This window comes from Amblyomma mixtum, chromosome 2 (assembly GCF_055824585.1).
Source record: "Amblyomma mixtum isolate Tamu chromosome 2, ASM5582458v1, whole genome shotgun sequence".
Lineage (NCBI taxonomy): Eukaryota > Metazoa > Arthropoda > Arachnida > Ixodida > Ixodidae > Amblyomma > Amblyomma mixtum.
In genome coordinates this window covers 117,154,536-117,172,911 of record NC_143013.1, presented here as the reverse complement: position 1 = coordinate 117,172,911, position 18,376 = coordinate 117,154,536, and the positions used below count along the sequence as shown (strand labels likewise).

At 49.3% G+C, this 18,376-nt stretch overlaps 2 protein-coding genes across 3 annotated transcripts in view; both read right to left on the bottom strand.

Annotated features, from left to right (window-relative positions):
* LOC149360691 (sulfotransferase 1C2-like) overlaps positions 1-18,376 on the bottom strand; it is a 126,867-nt gene that overhangs the window by 75,682 nt on the left and 32,809 nt on the right. The window lies entirely within an intron of this gene.
* LOC149360690 (sulfotransferase 1C2-like) overlaps positions 7,885-18,376 on the bottom strand; it is a 77,473-nt gene continuing 66,981 nt past the window's right edge. For both annotated transcript variants that reach the window (XM_089572455.1, XM_089572454.1), the window contains exons 2-4: positions 15,567-15,929; positions 11,088-11,336; positions 7,885-9,159 (exon numbers count right to left, since the gene is read on the bottom strand). In XM_089572455.1, the coding sequence (XP_089428581.1) occupies positions 8,665-9,159; positions 11,088-11,336; positions 15,567-15,881 (1,059 nt within the window). In that variant the 5' untranslated portion in view covers positions 15,882-15,929 and the 3' untranslated portion in view covers positions 7,885-8,664. The remainder of the gene's footprint in view (positions 9,160-11,087; positions 11,337-15,566; positions 15,930-18,376) is intronic.

The window sequence follows — 18,376 nt, the reverse complement described above, 5'->3', positions numbered from 1 at the left end:
TCTCATTACGAAGAGCGGTGGCGAAAAGAGGCCCGCGCTCGCAACTAGAGTTACTGTATATGCTATATGCTACCAAAGGTAGCAGAGTTGCGCGTCTGTTTTCCCTCGCCGCTCTGAACGCCATTCGCCGAGAGGCGATCACGTGATTTTCGTGACGTCGTGTGTTCAACACTCCGCGGAGAAGCTGACTTCACAGGTGCAGCGCCGAGCGAACCCTTGTGAGCTAGACGCCTCATGTGAGCCCGCGCTGTCGGCTACATTAATTTGTTTTCCGTGCACACCTGTGGCGTCAGGTTTGGTGTTCTGAAGCGGCAGTGACGGACGCAGCCGTCAGCTATGACTGGGTGCAGTGCGCCAAACTGCAGCAACCGCACGGGAAACGGAAGAGCGTTTACGCAGTGCCATGTGGAAGGTCGGCGGCCGAAGTGCGTCGGCGCTTCAAGTGGCTCTTGAGAATGAACGTCTGCTGTTTGCGGCTGTGAAAGGCTTACAGTATTGATAAATAAATGAAAATTTCTAACATGTTCCAAGACCTACCAGTGCCATCACAACCAACATTTGCCTGTTTCGACAGCGAAATCAGAATTCCATTGGTAAAAACATTTTTCATGTGTCGACATTTGTTTACCTTGAACAAATCACTAGTTTTTTTTTTCTAACTTGCACACATTATCAAATAAGGAACAGGCAACGAAAATCTTGTTTGTCTATATCTTTCACTTAGTGTCCTTTTATGGATACTAGTTTGAGCCTATACCTGTCCCTCGAAACAGTATTTGTAGCATATCACGGCATTAAAATTGTACAGAATTTACAGTCTGCATCTGCAACTTTTTGGCCCTTCACTAGGGCAGGCTCTGCTTACTCTACTGCTGCTTCGAGCCTTCTGTAGTGATGGTTCGAGGTGAAATATAAGGGACAATGAATGTTCAAAAAGCAAATTCCATGCATAGTTTTGCTACATTTTGATGCCAGTCTCACCTGCATAAACATTTAATTTGCCTATGCACCGCTGCGTGGCTTAGTGGTTATGGCTCTCGACTGCTGACCCGAATGACGCGGGTTCGATCCCGGCCGCGGCGGTCGAATTTCGATGGAGCCGAAATTCTAGAGGCCATGTACTGTTCCCTGTCATAGCCTGAGTCACTTTGGGCAGTTAAACCCCCCTAAACCATTTGTCTGCCTATGCTATAAAGTATTGTTCTTAGTAAAAATGCCCTTAAGAACCATCTGACAAGGATTAAGTGAGAGATGTGAGGATAGGATAGGCAAAATTCGCATGTAAACAAGTGTCGCAAATCTTGATGCCGCGAATACTTTCAGCTAGAAGACAGCAAATCAGCCTATAACCTCGGCTTTAAAAAAATCCAGGAGTCGCGAAATGTTTTGATACTGCGACCTGAGCCGAATCTACGAAGAAGGAGTACAAAAATGCAAAGCGGAACATTAAATTAGTTTTTCCGAGCAATAAGGATGAAGCAGGCAGGAAAACCTACCACAGTAATCAACAACTGTTATAATTTAATAACTAAGGTGAAACGATAGTGCTTTTCGATAAAAAATGAGGAAAGTTAAATAATATCTACGTGTAAGAGTACTTTCAAAGTCCTTTAAAGATCCGCCCTATCACAGCATTTAGCAACGGGGTACATTCTGTGAAATTGGTTGGGCAAGCAATTGAGTGTTTCCAGTCTTTTTTCGTCAGTTTGTCATGATTACGATTTGCTGTTAACCTTTGGAGACTTTTTTTTCGTGCTGTATGCACACCCTCGGCAAATCACAGATTAGTTTTCAGCGTTACGTTTAGAAACTTGCCTTCAAGTCAATCTATCTAAAGGAGAAAAAAAAAATGCCCAAGCGCCCTACACAGCGAGCTACGCAGCCCCTGTACGTACGAAAAGTGGCTTTCCCGCACAGCTTGGAACATGATGGCGGACCTTCGCGCAACTCTGCTCCCTGCGGGAGCATATACAGGAACTCTACTCGCAACCGCCGATCAGCGCCCTCTCCTTCCCTCCTCGCCACTTTCTCTCTCGCGACCTTGCGCACTCTGCGGATACTGAGGGCACGTTCTAGGGAGGTGAGGCACGAACAGCTGTCGCTATCAAAGTTTTGGTAACCCCGTCTTACCCCAACACAAAAGGTCGCTGTCCACACTGCGCCATGGCGTCGCCAGTATTCTAAACGTCTTTTCGTCGCTTCATCCACTTCTGCATTGGTCTCGAACTAAGACTTCTGTTGCAAGCTAGGCCTGCTACGACGACATGCGAATGGCAAAATTGCACGTTCAATAATATCCCGGATTCCCTTCTTTCACGGACGGCGTTAAGTTTGGAGACCCGCTGTGAAGCGATCCATCCATCGCTTTTGAGACCAGGGCGCAGTCCTTGGAGTTGCAAGAATTATCTCTAACGGCAATGGTATGTTTGCCCTGTTGTTGTGATTCTCCGTCTCCCGACCCAACCTAGTCAGAAGTGCTCGTCCGGTTCTTGTGTCGCTGAGTCTTTGAAGTTGTGCCTTTATTTGGCATTCACTCAGCTCTTCAAAAGTGTTGTTTAGCCCTAGTTGCATTAGCTTCATAAGCGTACAACCCATCCCCCGCAACATGGACCCAAACCTCCATGCCAGCAGGAGGAGAGCCAAGACAGAATACTATGAAAAACAATAGGGCACAGGGACAGCACGGTATACACCGACGCTTCCCCGTACTATGGTGAACGAGGAAATAAAATGGTGGCGGTAGTCGTCAACCACCAGGGAGAACACATAACGAGCCTCACGGCCAGGGCATCAAATGTAGCAGAGGCGGAGGAGATAGCGATAGCCCTAGCAATGAGGGAGGGGGATAGAAAGGGGAGACCCTTGAATATCTTAACAGACTCACAAGAAGCGTGTCGAAACTACACAAAAGGAAGGGTAGGCAAAACGACACTCAGGATCCTCAGCGAGGGGACACCCTCGGGGAGGAGAGAGAAGCATAACATAATTTGGATACCAGGCCACGCGGGGGTCTGGGGCAACGAAAGGGCGGACGAACTAGCTCGAGGGCTTACTATCCGAGCTGGGGGGTCACAAGCCCCGGAGGAGCTCTGGACTAGCCTAGGGGCTGGGTACTCTGAAACACTAAGTTTATACAGGGGGCTAAGATACAAATACCCCCCACCACACAAATAACTAAGCAAGGAAGAAGCCGCAAAATGGCGGAAGCTACAGACAGGCTCCTTCCCCAACTTATATATACTAAGCAAGATGTTCCCGACACAATACCGCGCCACATGCCCTTGGTGCGAAGCGAGGCCAACACTATACCACATAACATGGGAATGCGACAGAAACATATCGTTCCACAAACACGACACACCAAGTGCGGAGCAATGGGAGAGCCGGCTCACCAGCTGCGAGCTAGAGGCCCAAAGGGCACTCATAGCACACGCAAGCGAGGTGGCCAGACTCAGTGGAGCCCTGGACTAGGGGACCACCCAAGGCTAAGTAGGCAACCTCAAGACTTGAAGAGAAGACTTGAAGAAGACCTCCACCGCAGGCTAAATCTTAGAAATCAATAAAGTTTCTACTCACTCACTCACTCTAACGGCTATTGCTTCTGAAGTCAACAAAGACTTCTGCTTTTGTCGCGTCAAGCCACTCTACACTTCTTCCGCTTTCAGAACCCTGGTGTTGCACTCACCCCAAGACTTTTATCATGCGGACAGTCTCGTGGAGGCTAAGCCTCATCAACAAGGCCCAAGCCAGCTATGCCGTGGGAAATTACCATCGCGTTCCTGAAGGAGCGACGGCAAAGCGACGACTCCAGTAACCCGCAGACACCACCCACTGCAATGCGACGCGTGCAGAATTGGTGACTTCGAATTTACGGCACCTTGTGCAGGGTATGCGAGGGTGTTAAAGGTGCTTAAAGAGGGGCTTAAAGACGCCAACATTTTTCATACCGTATTTTTTGCTTTTAAATGGTGCGTAAGACATTAGTAAACATTGAATCACCGCCTGAAACTCACGTACGCTCAGTACCTAACTTGTAATGGAATTCCTTCTTCCGTGCAGTATCGGTTTCAACGTTCTAAAAACGGCTGCGACCCAGATCACGCGATGCGTGCAAAAACTGCAGTATAATAGTCTTGGCTCATTTAGTGCCATTGCGCTTCTGGAGCACTTAAGTGTCAGAGGTTGGATGAATAAAAACGAGCAGCGGTTATGTACCAGTTTCTTTATGCTTCACTTGATCGTATACTGCCTATACACGTTGCAAGCATCGTCTGGCGACCGAAAAGGAAAGTGAAATTACCGAGGAAAGCAAAATTCAATTCCAAATTATTTATTGGTTTGGTTTGGTTTATGGGGTTTAACGTCCCAAAGCGACTAAGGCTATGAGAGACGCCGTAGTGGAGGGCTCCCGAAATTTCGACCACCTGGGGTTCTTTAACGTGCACTGACATCGCACAGTACACGGGCCTCTAGAATTTCTCCTCCAAAGAAATTCAACCGCCGCGGCCGGAATCGACAAATTATTTATTAAGCGCTGATGAATTCCACGTGGTTATCCATGTTAACTAATCTCGTGCACATCAATTCCAGAGCAAATACACATTACCAAAAATTTGGTGTCGCCACTCCTTTGAGACAAGTATTTCCACGCGACGTTACTCATTCGCACACCGCTACTAAAAGATAGCGAGCCCTCTATAATGGGTCACGCTTAACTCTGCCCCAGCTCCCTTACCACCGCTAAGCCTCGCGAACCAATTAAAGGAGCGACCTTTGGAAAGGTTGGGCCCGTTGTACGCAATACAGTGGTGGCTCATGAGCAACGACAGAAGCCTTTGCCCCGCAGTGGGCCAATGTAAGATGAGGACAAAGATGGCGACCATGGTGCACTCTCGCGGTAATTTATTGCCATTCGGCTTCACTGAGTTGAGCTATAGTCACGTGGCCACGATCGCTCCAACTCCAGATGGCACCAGATGACGGCGCTCTTTGGGGTCCCATCTGTGCTGCCGTCTTGCTGGCTTTAATTTTCATTACGCTTCTTGTTTTCGGTTCTGCATGAGAAGTTTAAATGCGAAGCATTTGCAGGATTTATCTCAGAATTTTTAGTGCGGAAGCCTTTTTAGCCTAACCCCAGCTATTTCGACAATGTCTACCGCGCGAAGAAAATCAAGCCTCAGGCAGACTCAGTAAGGGAATAGGTGCGCATGGCGATGGACAAAGGAAAGCTCAATTTTGGGGATCACCCTGCAGCGTCAGGTGGAAACACATGGTAGGAACATGAGGGATGTCCCAAACATGGTTAGGACTATCCTAAATTCGACCTTGCAATGACCTTGGTCGGTTTAAGGACGTGCGAGACACCAAGAAAATCTCAGTTTGGTTGGGGATGACCTTGCAGGGTAAGGATGGCAACACATGGTATGGTACATGAAGCATGTCCCATATATGGTTAGGGCACCGAAAATTTGACTTTGGAATGACCTTTGCCGAATTTGACTGCAGGTGAATCAAGGTGCGCTCGGGTGGAAGACAGGCTTTACTTGTCTCAAGGAACAGGACCAACTCCAAAACCCGCCGCGATGGCTCAGTGGTTAAGGCACTCGTGTACTGAGTCGGAGTACCGGGGTTCGAACCCAACTGCGGCGGCCGCGTTTCTATGGAGGTGAAGCGAAAAAGGTGTCCGTGTGCTGTGCGATGTCAGCGCACGTTGAAGATTCCCAGGTGGTCGAAATTATTCCGGAGACCTCCACTACGCGGCACCTCTTCCTTTCTTCCTTCTTTCACTCCCTCCTTTATCCCTTCCCTTAAGGCGCGGTTTAGGAGTCCGCCGAAATATGTGAGACAGTTACTGCTGATATCCTTTTCTCAAAAACCAATTTCAAATTTACCTCCAAAAATGGGGTTGGCCCTTCCCGACGTTTGGTGGCCCACCCCCAAAAATTTGAAAATTGAGTTGACCCACGTTCTGAACCAACCTGGGTAGGACACCCCCAAAATTTGGATGATACAGGAAGTCTGAAACAGAAAATGAAACAGTTGTTAGCACTTCTATTATATGCCCACCGTCGCTGCCTCCTACGCTATAGTCAGTCAAGCCCTAGCGAACCAGCTGGCTCAACTCAGCACATCGGTCAAAGAATATGGGTGCCCTGTGCGGCTGTGGCCTGATACTCTGCGCTCCGAGTTCATCATCATCATCATCATCATCAGCCTGACTACACCCACTGCAGGGCAAAGGCCTCTCCCATGTCTCTGCAATCAGCCCTGTCCTTTGCCAGTTGCGGCCACTGTATCCCCGCAAACTTCTTAATCTCATCCGCCCACCTAACTTTCTCCCGCCACCTGCTACGTTTGCTTTCTCTTGGAATCCACTCCGTTACCCTTAAGGACCAGCGGTTATCTTGCCTTCGCATTACATGCCCTGCCCAAGCCCATCTTAAAACTAAAGGATCTTAAAACTAGTTTGGGAAAATTCAGCGCCGAATAGTTTTCTGAGCATAGAAAGCATCCTTGTGTATTTGTTTTTGACACTCGCGTAGTGCTGTTTCTCTGCGCCCAGAGGCACGAAGAGCCGCATGCTCAGACTGCAGTCCGCTAGTCATTGGCCATGAGTGCTTCCTGTCCTGTCTCAGGTGGCGGTTCCTCTTCTTCTTCGTCCTGGGTGGAATTCACGTTTTTCTGCGGGCTGGCACCTCGGATCAACGTTGTCCAGCATGGGAAGACACAAATTTGTGTGATGCCGGTGACGCGCTCCGCGCATAGCGAAACACGGCCGCTGTGACATCCAGTGAGCGGTAATACTTAGCCGTGACGAAACTTGCAGCACTTGAAGTGCGAGGACGGAACGAAGTGGACACCACATGCGCTATCAGCATATCGCATAAGCGTTACCCACTTGATTCTGTCTTCGTGTTTCGAGCCCTACAAGTTCTGTCACGGGAAACAAACTCGCACAAACAGTTGCCATGATATTTTGCCAGCTTTTGGAACAGCAGAACACCACAGTTGAGGATATACCTGGACCTTCGTGTCGCCTAGTCCGTGCACCTTTGCGAACCGTGTGAACCTTGTAAAGTATAAGCTGGGCATCTGTCTCGACGTGGCGAATTCTCATGAATGACGGCCGGATAGCCGGACCCCTTCTTGAGCTTTTCAGGGTATACAGCAAGCGGACTAGTTCTTGCACGGGGTGCACGAGCAAGACCGCTGTAAAACTCATACCTCGCCAACGTGAATACTGGTCGTGCATATGGACGTTCTGCAGTGCTACTTTGCTGTGGTCTATGGCGAGCCATCTGGGCTGACGCCGGAGGCAGTGTGTAACTGCGCGCAGCGGAGATGGAATAGACTACATAGGCGGCGCCCAAATTATATATTTACACCCTGTATCGCCAGTGGTCCAAATGTATTAAAGGCGAGGACTCTTGCCCTTTCAGCCGCCGCGGTGGCTCAGTGGCTATGGTGCTCGGCTGCTGGCCCGAAAGACGCGGGTTCGATCCCGGCCGCGGCGGCTGAATTTCTTTGGAGGAGAAATTCGAGGCCCGTGCACTGTGCGAGGTCAGTGCACGTTAAAGAACCCCAGGTGGTCGAAATTTCCGAAGCCCTCCACTACGGCGTCTCTCATAGCCTTAGTCGCTTTGGGACGTTAAACCCCATAAACCAAACCAAACCAAACCAAACCGTCGTCATCTAGCGACGCAATAATTGAAAAAGCACCAGTAGCTGCGAGAGCCTTCTATATATACGGTACGCCTGGTTGTCCACACAAAGCACGTGTTTTGCAGAGTTGCGAGTAACTCAATAATTTTGTAGTTTCAAATGACAGCTCAGAACATGACGTGGGTGATGAACACAGCGCTAATAATTGATCACAGCGAGTCGCTGTCAGGAATGACATGTGTGTTCTTTTCATTTCTTGTGTTTTATTCGAAATGGCACTTCAAACTAGGGCGCGCATACTAGTTCTGCTTCACTCGACTGTACAGTTCTTCGAAGCCCCGCACTGAGCTTCACGTTGCACCGTAGTGAACAGTCCCGCTACGACATGCCAGCCTGCCAGCCGGCACGTCTTGGCACGTCTTCACATGGGGGAAGCACTGGCTAAAGTCAGTGACACTCTAACACATTTGCTTTCTTACTCTCAGACCGGGTAAGGACAGTGCGTGATGCACTCACTCGTAAGAACATGACTCGGAGTAAGGGCTAAGAGAGCTTCAAATTCTTGTTTCACAGACTGCATACTTGATGCTCAGAACCAGAGCGAGGGCATAAGCTCTCACGATCTTGTATGAAGGGGTACGAAGGGTAGTCCCTTACTCAGCTTGACAGCGGCAACATCTAGGATTACTACGAAGTCAGACGCGCAAATATTTGATGCCGCTACCCAGCTTCTTTCAGACATGGACTGAGATGTTGATCGAGACGAGAATCCTACGCGAATGAGAAGCGCTGTAATACAAGAATGCTGGAAGCGCTATCTGTCCAGACCGCGGAAAAACACGCCGACACGAGCGACACTTTTGAGGGCGCTGAGTACAACTACTACACGGGTCTTCCGAGAGGGATATGTGCACGGGCCTTGCAGGTGTCCTCAAGGATAGTCGCGACGCCTCAACTCTCCAGACGATGGCCTTTACCAGGATGGCCTGTCCAGCGGGACCATCAGAAGTCGCTGTCGTCTTCTTCGTCCAGGTCGAGCCAGAGTTTCCAGAGGCCCGTGTCCTTGGAGCGGTCTCTGAGGAGGCGCTCCAGTTGGCGTTCCTGGGTTGCGTTGAGCGTGGAACGCCAGTCGCCCACCGTCCCGCGGCGTGCGAATGTCCGCGTGCGCATGGCGGGCGCCTCCACAACCACGTCGTCTTCGTCTTCTTCCTTTTCGTCGTCCTCCTCCTGGAAGCGTCGCACGGTGCGCGTGGCGTGCTCCTTCATGAAGTCGTACGAGCTGTGGTGGACGATCATGTCGAGCGCACTCTCGTCCAGCGCCACGGACTCGAGCCACTCGTCGCCCAGGAACTGGGCCAGCTTCTCGATCACCTCGTGCGGCGCCCGCTTGATGTCCTCGTAGAGGAGGAAGAGCACGTTGGGCTCGTCCCGGCGCGCGTACCAGCCGCACACGTGGTCGAAGTAGTCGCCCCAGATCATGTCGCCGCTCACGAATTCCTGCGTCGTGGATTAGGAGGAGAGGGAAATGCGGGGAGGACACTGGGTGTGAAGGTGACGAATGAGAAAACAGCGAGCTTGAAGGGAAACTGCATAGGTTTTCGAAATCAACGAGCTTAAGAGGGTCGAATGAGTGAAACTTACAGGTAAAGCATGCGAGGTCTTTCTGGGCGGGCACTTGAAATAGTGAAGTAATCACCGATTAAAATCAGGACGCCCTTCAAGCTTCAACTCAGTGCACAACGCCAAGTGGGGGGTGCATGATGACGTCATCGAAGGTATCGGCATATTTCAACGCGCAAACGCCTGCTTTGAAGAAAAAAAAACAACGCCACCGAAGGCAAACCCTGCCGAGAGTTGTTTGCCAGCGTTTAACGAGTCAGGGCAGGGTGTGGCTACCGAGAGCGGTAATTTGAAATCATACCTTCCGTGACGTCACGCTGAATTTCCCTGCACTCCTCCGGTGCATTGAGGAGAAGCGCAACATTCAGTCGTCGATTAAGTCACTATTTTAAATGCTAGTGCAAAAACACTTGGCATGCTTTACCTACAGTCGATATAGGCTTGAATCCTTGAATACCGCGAAATTCTAAAAAAAGTGCTGCAGTTGCCCTTTAATACAGCAAAGACTCGCGTTAGCCATTACAAACTCGGCTACTCTGTCTGGTTGCCTCACACGCACATCACCAGGTTTACTCGCATGTCTGCCAAGAGCTAGGTCTCTCATATCTGCAAGCCGCCTTCAGGCTGTCTGAGCCAAAAAATAGGCAGCCAGTTTTGACGCTGTTTCAACTTCTTGCCAGTCACAAAGTTGACTACTCTAGCGGCAGGGCAATGTGCACTGCAGTCGTTGCACACAGAATCACACTGACTCGCAACTTGCATGCTACTTCCAACTTCTGAAACTCACAACTGTGCCAATGGTTCATACGAGGAAGCAGGACTGACGCGAGGTTTTGGGAATTTTTCTTTATACAGAAAAGTGTCTTCGTGCTGCGGTGGTACTACAAACATATACTGTTCCTGTTCAGAGAGCTTACTCACAGTACAACTTTGTGCTACAGCTATGCCCTTTCCATTTCATGCGAAGATGACCATCGCACCGAAGCGGGGCGGCTGGCGGAAGAAAAAGCCGCGAAAATAACGCGCAGAACAAGAAGGCAACTGACGAGGCGACCCGAGAGGAAAGAGAATGAGAGAAGCTCTTTAATGAAAGAGGATATATAGTTGGCGTTGAGTACGCTGTGTTGGAGAGTTGGGAGAGAAAGGCGCGAGTAAAAAGAAGGGTGCAGAAAATAGTAAAGTAAGATATGCACAGGCGATCGTAAGATGTGGTGTGACAAATCTGCGTTAGCAGTATTGGTTACAGCTAGATTTCACTTTTACATTGATCGCCTTCCTATCGTGTTTTTGAGTATGCTTTCGCCGTGGCATTTTGTTGGGTGAAGGCTTTTTGAGGGTGGAGGTTGGTTAGGCGCCTTCTGGAGGTAGATTTAGGTGGACAAGTGGTAGGTGGAACAAGTTGGCGATGCATTTTTTGGCGGATGCTCCACCTGTCGGACCGGAAGGGCGCCCAGGAGGTGAAGGCTTCACATGGAAACACAGACAACGGGCTTTTGCCGATATAGAACTGTACTGGTAACTCATTACAAAAATAATTAGAATAAAATGATGCAGTCTCTGAATTCGGGTGAGAGTGCTACAAATGAGAATTTGGTAAAGCTCTAAAGTTAGGGAACAAGTCCAATCTCCTGGAGGTGGGTAGACAAGGCCATCCAAGAGCAGATAAATGCTTTGTGCACAGACATCTGTGCATTGTAGCGCAGCTGTTCCTAACTGTCACTACTTCGCACTAGGATCAAATGCCTGGAAACGTGTTTGGGAGCGTGTTGGATGAAAGCGACGTGACAATGTGCGTCGGCCCGTACCTGGAACGCGGCGTCCATGGACTTCTGTTTGAGGAAGAGCTGCCGGTTAAGGAAGATGGAGACGAAGCAGTCCTTCGGGTTTCGCGCTACGTAGATGTACTTTGCTCGCTCGGACCAGGGCATCAGCTGGACGGGCAGGTGTGACTTGATGGCGTTGGGTCGCGGCATGCGGCGCACGGCCTCGGCGCCCACCAACTCCAGGTGAGGAGTCGCCTTGGACCACTTGACGTAGTCGCCCGTCGGATGACCCTGCAGGACCCGATGTGGTCGCGGGCGTGAATGACCAGAATGACTACCTCATGCCGCAACTAAACATCGGCGCAACAGGGTTAAATGCAACGCGAGGAAATCTTTGTTCCTTGTTGCGCCCCTTGAAAGTAGCATATACGAACACGAGAAGTGCATCACCACCGATAGACTTGATTTCATAAGCAAGGACGGGAAAAGAAATGGAGGAAAAGTACAACGATTAATCAAAAGTATGATGGAGGGATGCTTACTGAGTATTAAAAAAGGAAAAGAAAGCATGACAAAAATTACCGGGGCCCTTAAGGAACTTACGTGCGAGTAATGAGAAAGCACTGCAACTCTAATGCAATCATATTCGAATTTCATTTAATTATATCTCACTTTTATTCTAAGTCCATTATAATTCTATGCTATTTCTCTGTAGTTGGTGCAGTTGTGAGTACTAGTACTGACTTTTACTGGTTAACAGTCCGTATTTTCCCGCCTTAGATGATGTCACATCGTTTCGACCAATCGCTGTTTTGTAACGCCGCCATTTTTTTGGCAAACGCGGGGTTTTCATGTCGATGAGTCATCACATGCTTTCGCATTATGCATTGTGCCAACAAAGATCGGGATGACAGACTGCACACCATCGTTGTCATCTGGTATCTTTGATTATGATGTTCAACGGCAGAGCGAACGGCCCCTTACTAGAGCCCCACTGAATGCTTCCAGGCAGCAATAGATTGCCGCATGAACGATCCTGGAGAGCGGCTATTGTCTTAGTTGTCCAAATTCAAATTTAACGTGCTGGTACGCAATGAGATCTTCGAAAGCTTTTGGGCAACCACTGCATGCCTCTGCGCACAATGTGCCCATTCTATACGTGCGAACTTTCTTGGGCTCACCCTTCCATCTGATTTTCCACCACTTCCTCTACGTTAATTTCAGCTCCACATCCTTCATGATTCTTGCCACTTTCGTCTCTTTCTTTACACGCGGGGATAGAAGAGCCCGTTCACGTTCGTATCAAGGTAAAAAAAAAAGAAGTGGCAGTACATTGCCCTTTCTATTCCGGGCCTGCATCTAGCATCCGGCGAGCCAGCAATGTGGAGAGGATAGAGAAAGCATAAGAGAGACATTGCTCCGTAAACAAAGTTTGTTTCGGGGTCTGTTTCATATCAGCTCGAATGTCAACAAACTGCGTTAGAAGTCTGTCCTGTTTCCATCGCTGCATGCCACGCTGTTAGTTTGACTTATACCCCTGTCAAGCGGGCAAGTTAAGTGCACTTACGGGGAGTGCGCTTCGGCATCCCGAGTGACACTTTGGGCTACGCAGTGCTAAACGGGAAAGCAAAGTACACTCGTAGTACTCGTAGTACGAAGAGCCGAAACAAGCGGCATACGCAGCATTAGTTCTGGTCCATATGGCCTCCTCCTCTGGGTAAACTATCACTTCTTTCATGGCGGACAAGTCGTTTACCCGTAGTAAGCGCAAATACTCCACCAGAACCATTGCTGCGTATTCCGCTTGTTTGGGCTCTTCGTAGTGACAGACAATGAATATTTCTGATAACTTTGATCTAAACACGCAAGTACTCGACTCAAACATTATACGAACAAAAAGGAACCACAAAATGCCATCTCACGCGTCAAATTACAGCATGAATATGCTAGCGGTGTAGCTGAAAAGAACCATTTACGAGGTACTATCGGGGACAAAAGTGGTATACTCCACGCAACCGGAGCCGGAGCAACGAAAAACTAGAGTTACTGTATATGCTACCAAAGGTATACAGGAACTCTACGAAAAACTGCGTTTCAACGCCATCTGCAGGCGACAATCTCGGACCCAGACAGCCAATTTGTGACCTTTATTTTCAGCAAGCATGTCGCTTGACTCGTTTCAATGTTTCGTACTTTTGCTCGCCAAACTGCCGAGCGGTGCCGCAGCAGTAGCAATCTGGTGGCCCTCTTTACATTTTGTGTCTTCTTTTTTTCAACGCGCGTTCGAGATACGGCTTGATAGCGGGCGCTCGCACCGTCATGATGCGATCCAATGCCCGCGTGCGTGTGGCTAAAGGCCGATTCACACGACGGACCGTTCGCCCGCGGCCCGCGCACTACGTGTGCATGCGTCAGCACTTTGAGGGGCGCGCTGGATGGCTGGATGGATGGCGGCCGACAGCGCGCCCCTCAAAGTGCTGACGTATGCACACGTAGTGCGCGGGCCGCGGGCGAACGGTCCGTCGTGTGAATCGGCCTTAACTTGTCGTGGAAGCAGCGCATTTTTGCAACATTGAAACGAACCGAGCAGCATGCCTGTTGATAATAAAGGTCACGGATTGGCTATGTGGGTCCGAGATGGCTCCTGTAGATGGCGTTGCAACGCAGTTTTCCGTTGCTCCGGCTCCCGCCGCGTGGAGTATACAATTTTTGTCCCCCATAGTACATTTAGCGATGCAACACCCAAGCCAGTTAAAGATTTGGCCGGGTGTACATCGCAGTCTTCTTGCACTAGCTGTCCCGTGTACGACGTTCGCGTCCAGACGAATTCCTTTCAACAATGTTTTCTTTACGCATAATGCCCGAGACCGGAATGGCCTTGCCGACCGTGCTGCCATGACCCTGGTCCCAGCCGCTGACGTCTGTAGAAAATCAGTTCATTTATGTACTCCTCCTTGTGAGCTGGCCGATTGCATTACTACCCCTCATGGACTTACCTCAATGCTAGGATACATATCAGAATCAACGAATAAACCAATATGTAAAACAGGAAAGCTTGCAAGTCAAAATACAAACGCTGTGACATTACAGAGCATCTGCTACTGGGTAAGCATATGCCATATCACGTGTACTTTTGCTTGCATCTTGAGTCATATACAACGCACAAAAGTTAGGAGTGCATTTTTGTGCTTGGCAGCCTACAATGCAAGACAGGACAGCGTGAGTGTCGTCCACAAACTGCATAGATGCTCGATGTGCAGTCAAGGACAAAATTATCCTGACCGCGCGATCTTATAATAAGAAAAAGGCAGCAGTTGCTAACACTGGGCCGTCGTCCGCGGCGACCTGTATTACTCCGCTGGTCAATCGCAACAGCAAATGAAATCAGCTTTTTAACGTTTGATTATATCAAACAATCCACGTATCAAAATTATAGAGCTCATAATTTTTTTTTGTGATAAGCTTTTTATTATGGTATCAAGAAGCGTTTAAGCAGCGGACTACTTTTTCGTCGTGGAGGAATTCTGTGCGCGGAGGCTGAATGTGGGCAGAGCTTCACTGCAGACTTAACTTGCATCCGACTATAGACCTAATCGCATTGCCTGTCCGCTGAGAGCGCGCTTCGTACATTCAAGCGCTGCGGCCAGAGTGCTTGCGTGATGGCCTTGTCATCCACGGGTTTAGCATAAATAAAGATTGTCGCTATTACAGATCACCACGATCCCAATGAGCCAAGGAGCTCGCGTGTAAATTTTCTGCTAAGGTGCCACTCTCGGCGACGCATGAATATAAAAGGAGACAGACAAGATAAGGCAGCAGAGGACCTGCAGTACAATTTCCCGAAACTGCAGTAAGAGCACCAAACACGCAGCCTTCCTTTAGGAACAAGTACGAGAAGGCAAGAATGGGACGGCACCGGCATCGGTGTTCTTCCTTTCTTTCCTTCTCGCCTTCGTCGGTGGAGGAAAAATGTGTTCAGTGCTGTTAGTGTAAAGTGCATCAACATCGACTACCATGCTTTCTGTGTTTACTGACCGATTTCTCCTTGCTGGCATAACCACAAGCAGCCAAATATGGCCGCTTCGAATGCCACTCAAAAATTGGAACTGTGGTTCAAGAGCAGAAATTTTTGTTGCGAAAGCAACAATACGCGAGTCGCCGAGCCATTGCGCGGAGGTGACGAAAGGCCATACTGCGCATGTGCAAGGAGCAGTGGCGTCACACGGCGCACAGCTGGCGCGCTGCCGCCGTCGCTGCCCGGGTGACTCAGAGGTGCCGCCGCCGCGCTCGCCAGTTGCGCATGCGCAGTAGATACGCATAGCTAGCGTGCCGGGACAGCCGCCGCTGCCGCGCGCTCTCCATCACCTCGCTCTCTCCTCGTTGCTTTCGCAATCCTTCAGGTTTAATCGGAGCTAAACCACTGCCAATTTTTTTAGAAGCCACGTCTCCACAAGGGCTGCCATTGTGTGTTTATCGCGTCGAGTGTCACACAGCACGCGTGGACGGCGACCCCATCCGCACCTTGTTGAAGATGAGGTGCACGATGTGCTGGACGAACGCGGCGCCGCACTTGGAGTAGGACACGACGAAGACGTCGTCGTCTCGCGGCTCGTAGTCCATCGCCGACTCGACGAGGGAGCGGCTGAACTCGCGCGGCAGCTTCAGGCCGCGCACCCAGAAGGTCTCGTCGTCTCCCGCGGCGATGGATTCGGGACTCCGTGGTGTGGCGCTGTCATCGCCTCCTTCCGCGACGGCCCCGGAGCCGGCCTTGCGGGCAACGGCGCACGCCGCCATCTGTGGCGTCAGCGACTGCGACCGCCGGTCCGAGTGGGGCATGGCCCGGCAGAGCGCACTCAGCGACGAAAGCGGCCCTCGACGGTGGACCTGCGAAGTACGCGAGCCATTGGTCAGTTGGGCACTGAACGCGGTTAGTGCGCTGCTCCGAAAAGTCAGACGTCTCCAGACGGAGACGTGAAAAGACACTGCACAAAGGTACGGAAAGAAAAAAAAAATGTTCTCAAGAAAAATCTCCAATGACTTCCACCTGCCTCCGGGGTGAACAATTGCGACACGAATAGATGTGCCATCCCCCTCTTTCTCATACTTGAGACAGGCTCTGCAGGCGATGATAACCAGGCCCCTCTGGACTCTACTTAATGACAGCAAAAACACCTTTGAACCTTCATAAATTTCTACGCCCAACTATCCTTATAAAACATCAAGTCCCGAGAAAAGAGTGATTTCTTTGACATCCTTATTGGGAGTTACCCGACATGTTCAAAGATATTGGAACCGGTAGAGTGAAGATTCTCCGCTCAATCATCAGGGACAGGCACAAGTTAAGTGCGCAGCTGTTTACAGAATCGGCTCAGGCTCAGGATTATTAACACGGAGCCAGCGCATTTATTGCTCGGGCATTTATTGCAAGGAGCTGAGAAAGTCGCGCCACCCACAGTTTGAACAGCGAGGACTTTTTCTCACATGGCTTAACGTCGGTGCGTGATGGCTGCGTGGTTGCTGCGTGGCGCACAGATTGCGGTGCGTTAGAGTGAGGAGGAATATCGTGGAATATCCTGGGCTAATCCCAGCGAGCATATTAAATAATGGCACATTGACACATTGCACTAACGTCGTTTCTGCACCTTCCCGTCGCACCTCTAATCCGTACCCATTTCTGTGGTTCTCTGTAGCCGGAATAATTATAATGAGAATACAAGCAAAGTTTTTCCCATCCCATTCAACAAATCTCTACTTTCCAACACTTACACTTGTGAGAGTAACTAATCTCAACCGTTTTTTAGAGATATAAACTTACCCGGGAACAAACCGGTTCACTTTTATGATTCTAAAGTTATGTTGTTATGTTTGTGCCTAATGTAAAAAATAAAAGCAAATTTCTGTGGCGGAGTGGTAATATAGTGTTCGCGGCTGCTTTGTACAAGGTCCCGGAGTGTAATAATTACCGACCACGGCGACAGTATTTCGATGGAGTCGAAACGCAAAAACACTACAGTGTGCTATTCGATGTCAGTGCACGCTAAAAAAAACCCCGGTGGCTGAAATTATTACGGAGCTCCTGCACTACGGCGCGTCTTTCTCCCTTCTTTCACTCCCAGCTGCACCACTTCCCTCACGGCGCGGTTGAGGTGTCCACCGAGAATTGAGACATTTACCGCGCCTTTCATTTCCTGATAACCAATTTTATTTTTGTGACGTTGTTCAATGTTCACCAGAAGAAAGGAACAAGTGCTGGGCATTGAACCACGACTATACTGATGACAAAATTCTAGGTGCCAAAAACGACGAATTGGATGCTTATGCGCAACTTTACAGCTAAAACTCGATGCAACAAAACCCAACCTTACCAAGTTCCCGATCTAACGAACAAATTTTGATTCCCCGGCAAGTGTGCATAGGGTTCAATGTTCTCAGTAACCCGAAATAACGAAGCAAACGGCCACTAAACCCTATTCAACGCAGGTTTTCCTACAATAAATGAGTAAAAAAACAGTTTCCCACTTATTTTTCCCACTTATTTTTCCCACGCTGCCTCGCAGCTTGTTGGAAGCGTTCCAGCCGTTACATATAATCGCCCAATTCACGGCCCTGTTTTTTTGTTTTTGCTGGGGCTCCAAGCTGCGCCGCTGCATGGAACAAAAGACTCAGCAATTGGCGCGCTTCACGCCTTGACTTCCAGTCCGTTTTACAAGATGGCGCTCTCGCACGAAAGCGATTTGGGCAGCTTTCACGGACTTTTCACACGCGCAGGCGCGGGCTGTCGGCAAATGCGATGCTGCGAAATTTTTGGTGGCCGCTATACGTTGCAACTTTAGATTTGAAAGGGCGGAAAAATGTCTTCTTCGATTTTAGCAATTTGTCGATTCAGCGAAATAATTCGTGGCTGCTCTTCACTTCGCTAAACCGAGTCTTACTGTATCTACAAATGGCTTCACGAAATTGTTCCGTTACTCAAAACTTGTAAACCTGTCTCTGCGACGAAAAAGAAAGCAATCTTTTTAATGAGTGTGTTAACTCTGTAGCCGAAGCGTACTTATGAGGCGTTAGGAAACCTCACTTTTCTGATGGAATGAAAAAAGGAAAAAGATCTTTGTGCAGCATTTCCGTTGTCATCGTTTGGTATTAACAACGCTGAAATACAAAATTGAGCTTTATATACTCTAACTTCCGTGCCGTGTCGTTATTTTAATTGCGAAACTAATCTCGCATTCAGGAGAGCAAGCTGCCGGGCTAGTTGGTGATGCATTTTCTGAAGAAGTTAGAGCAAAAAACGGACAAGGGACAGAAAGAAAAGGCACATAAGACATTCCTTT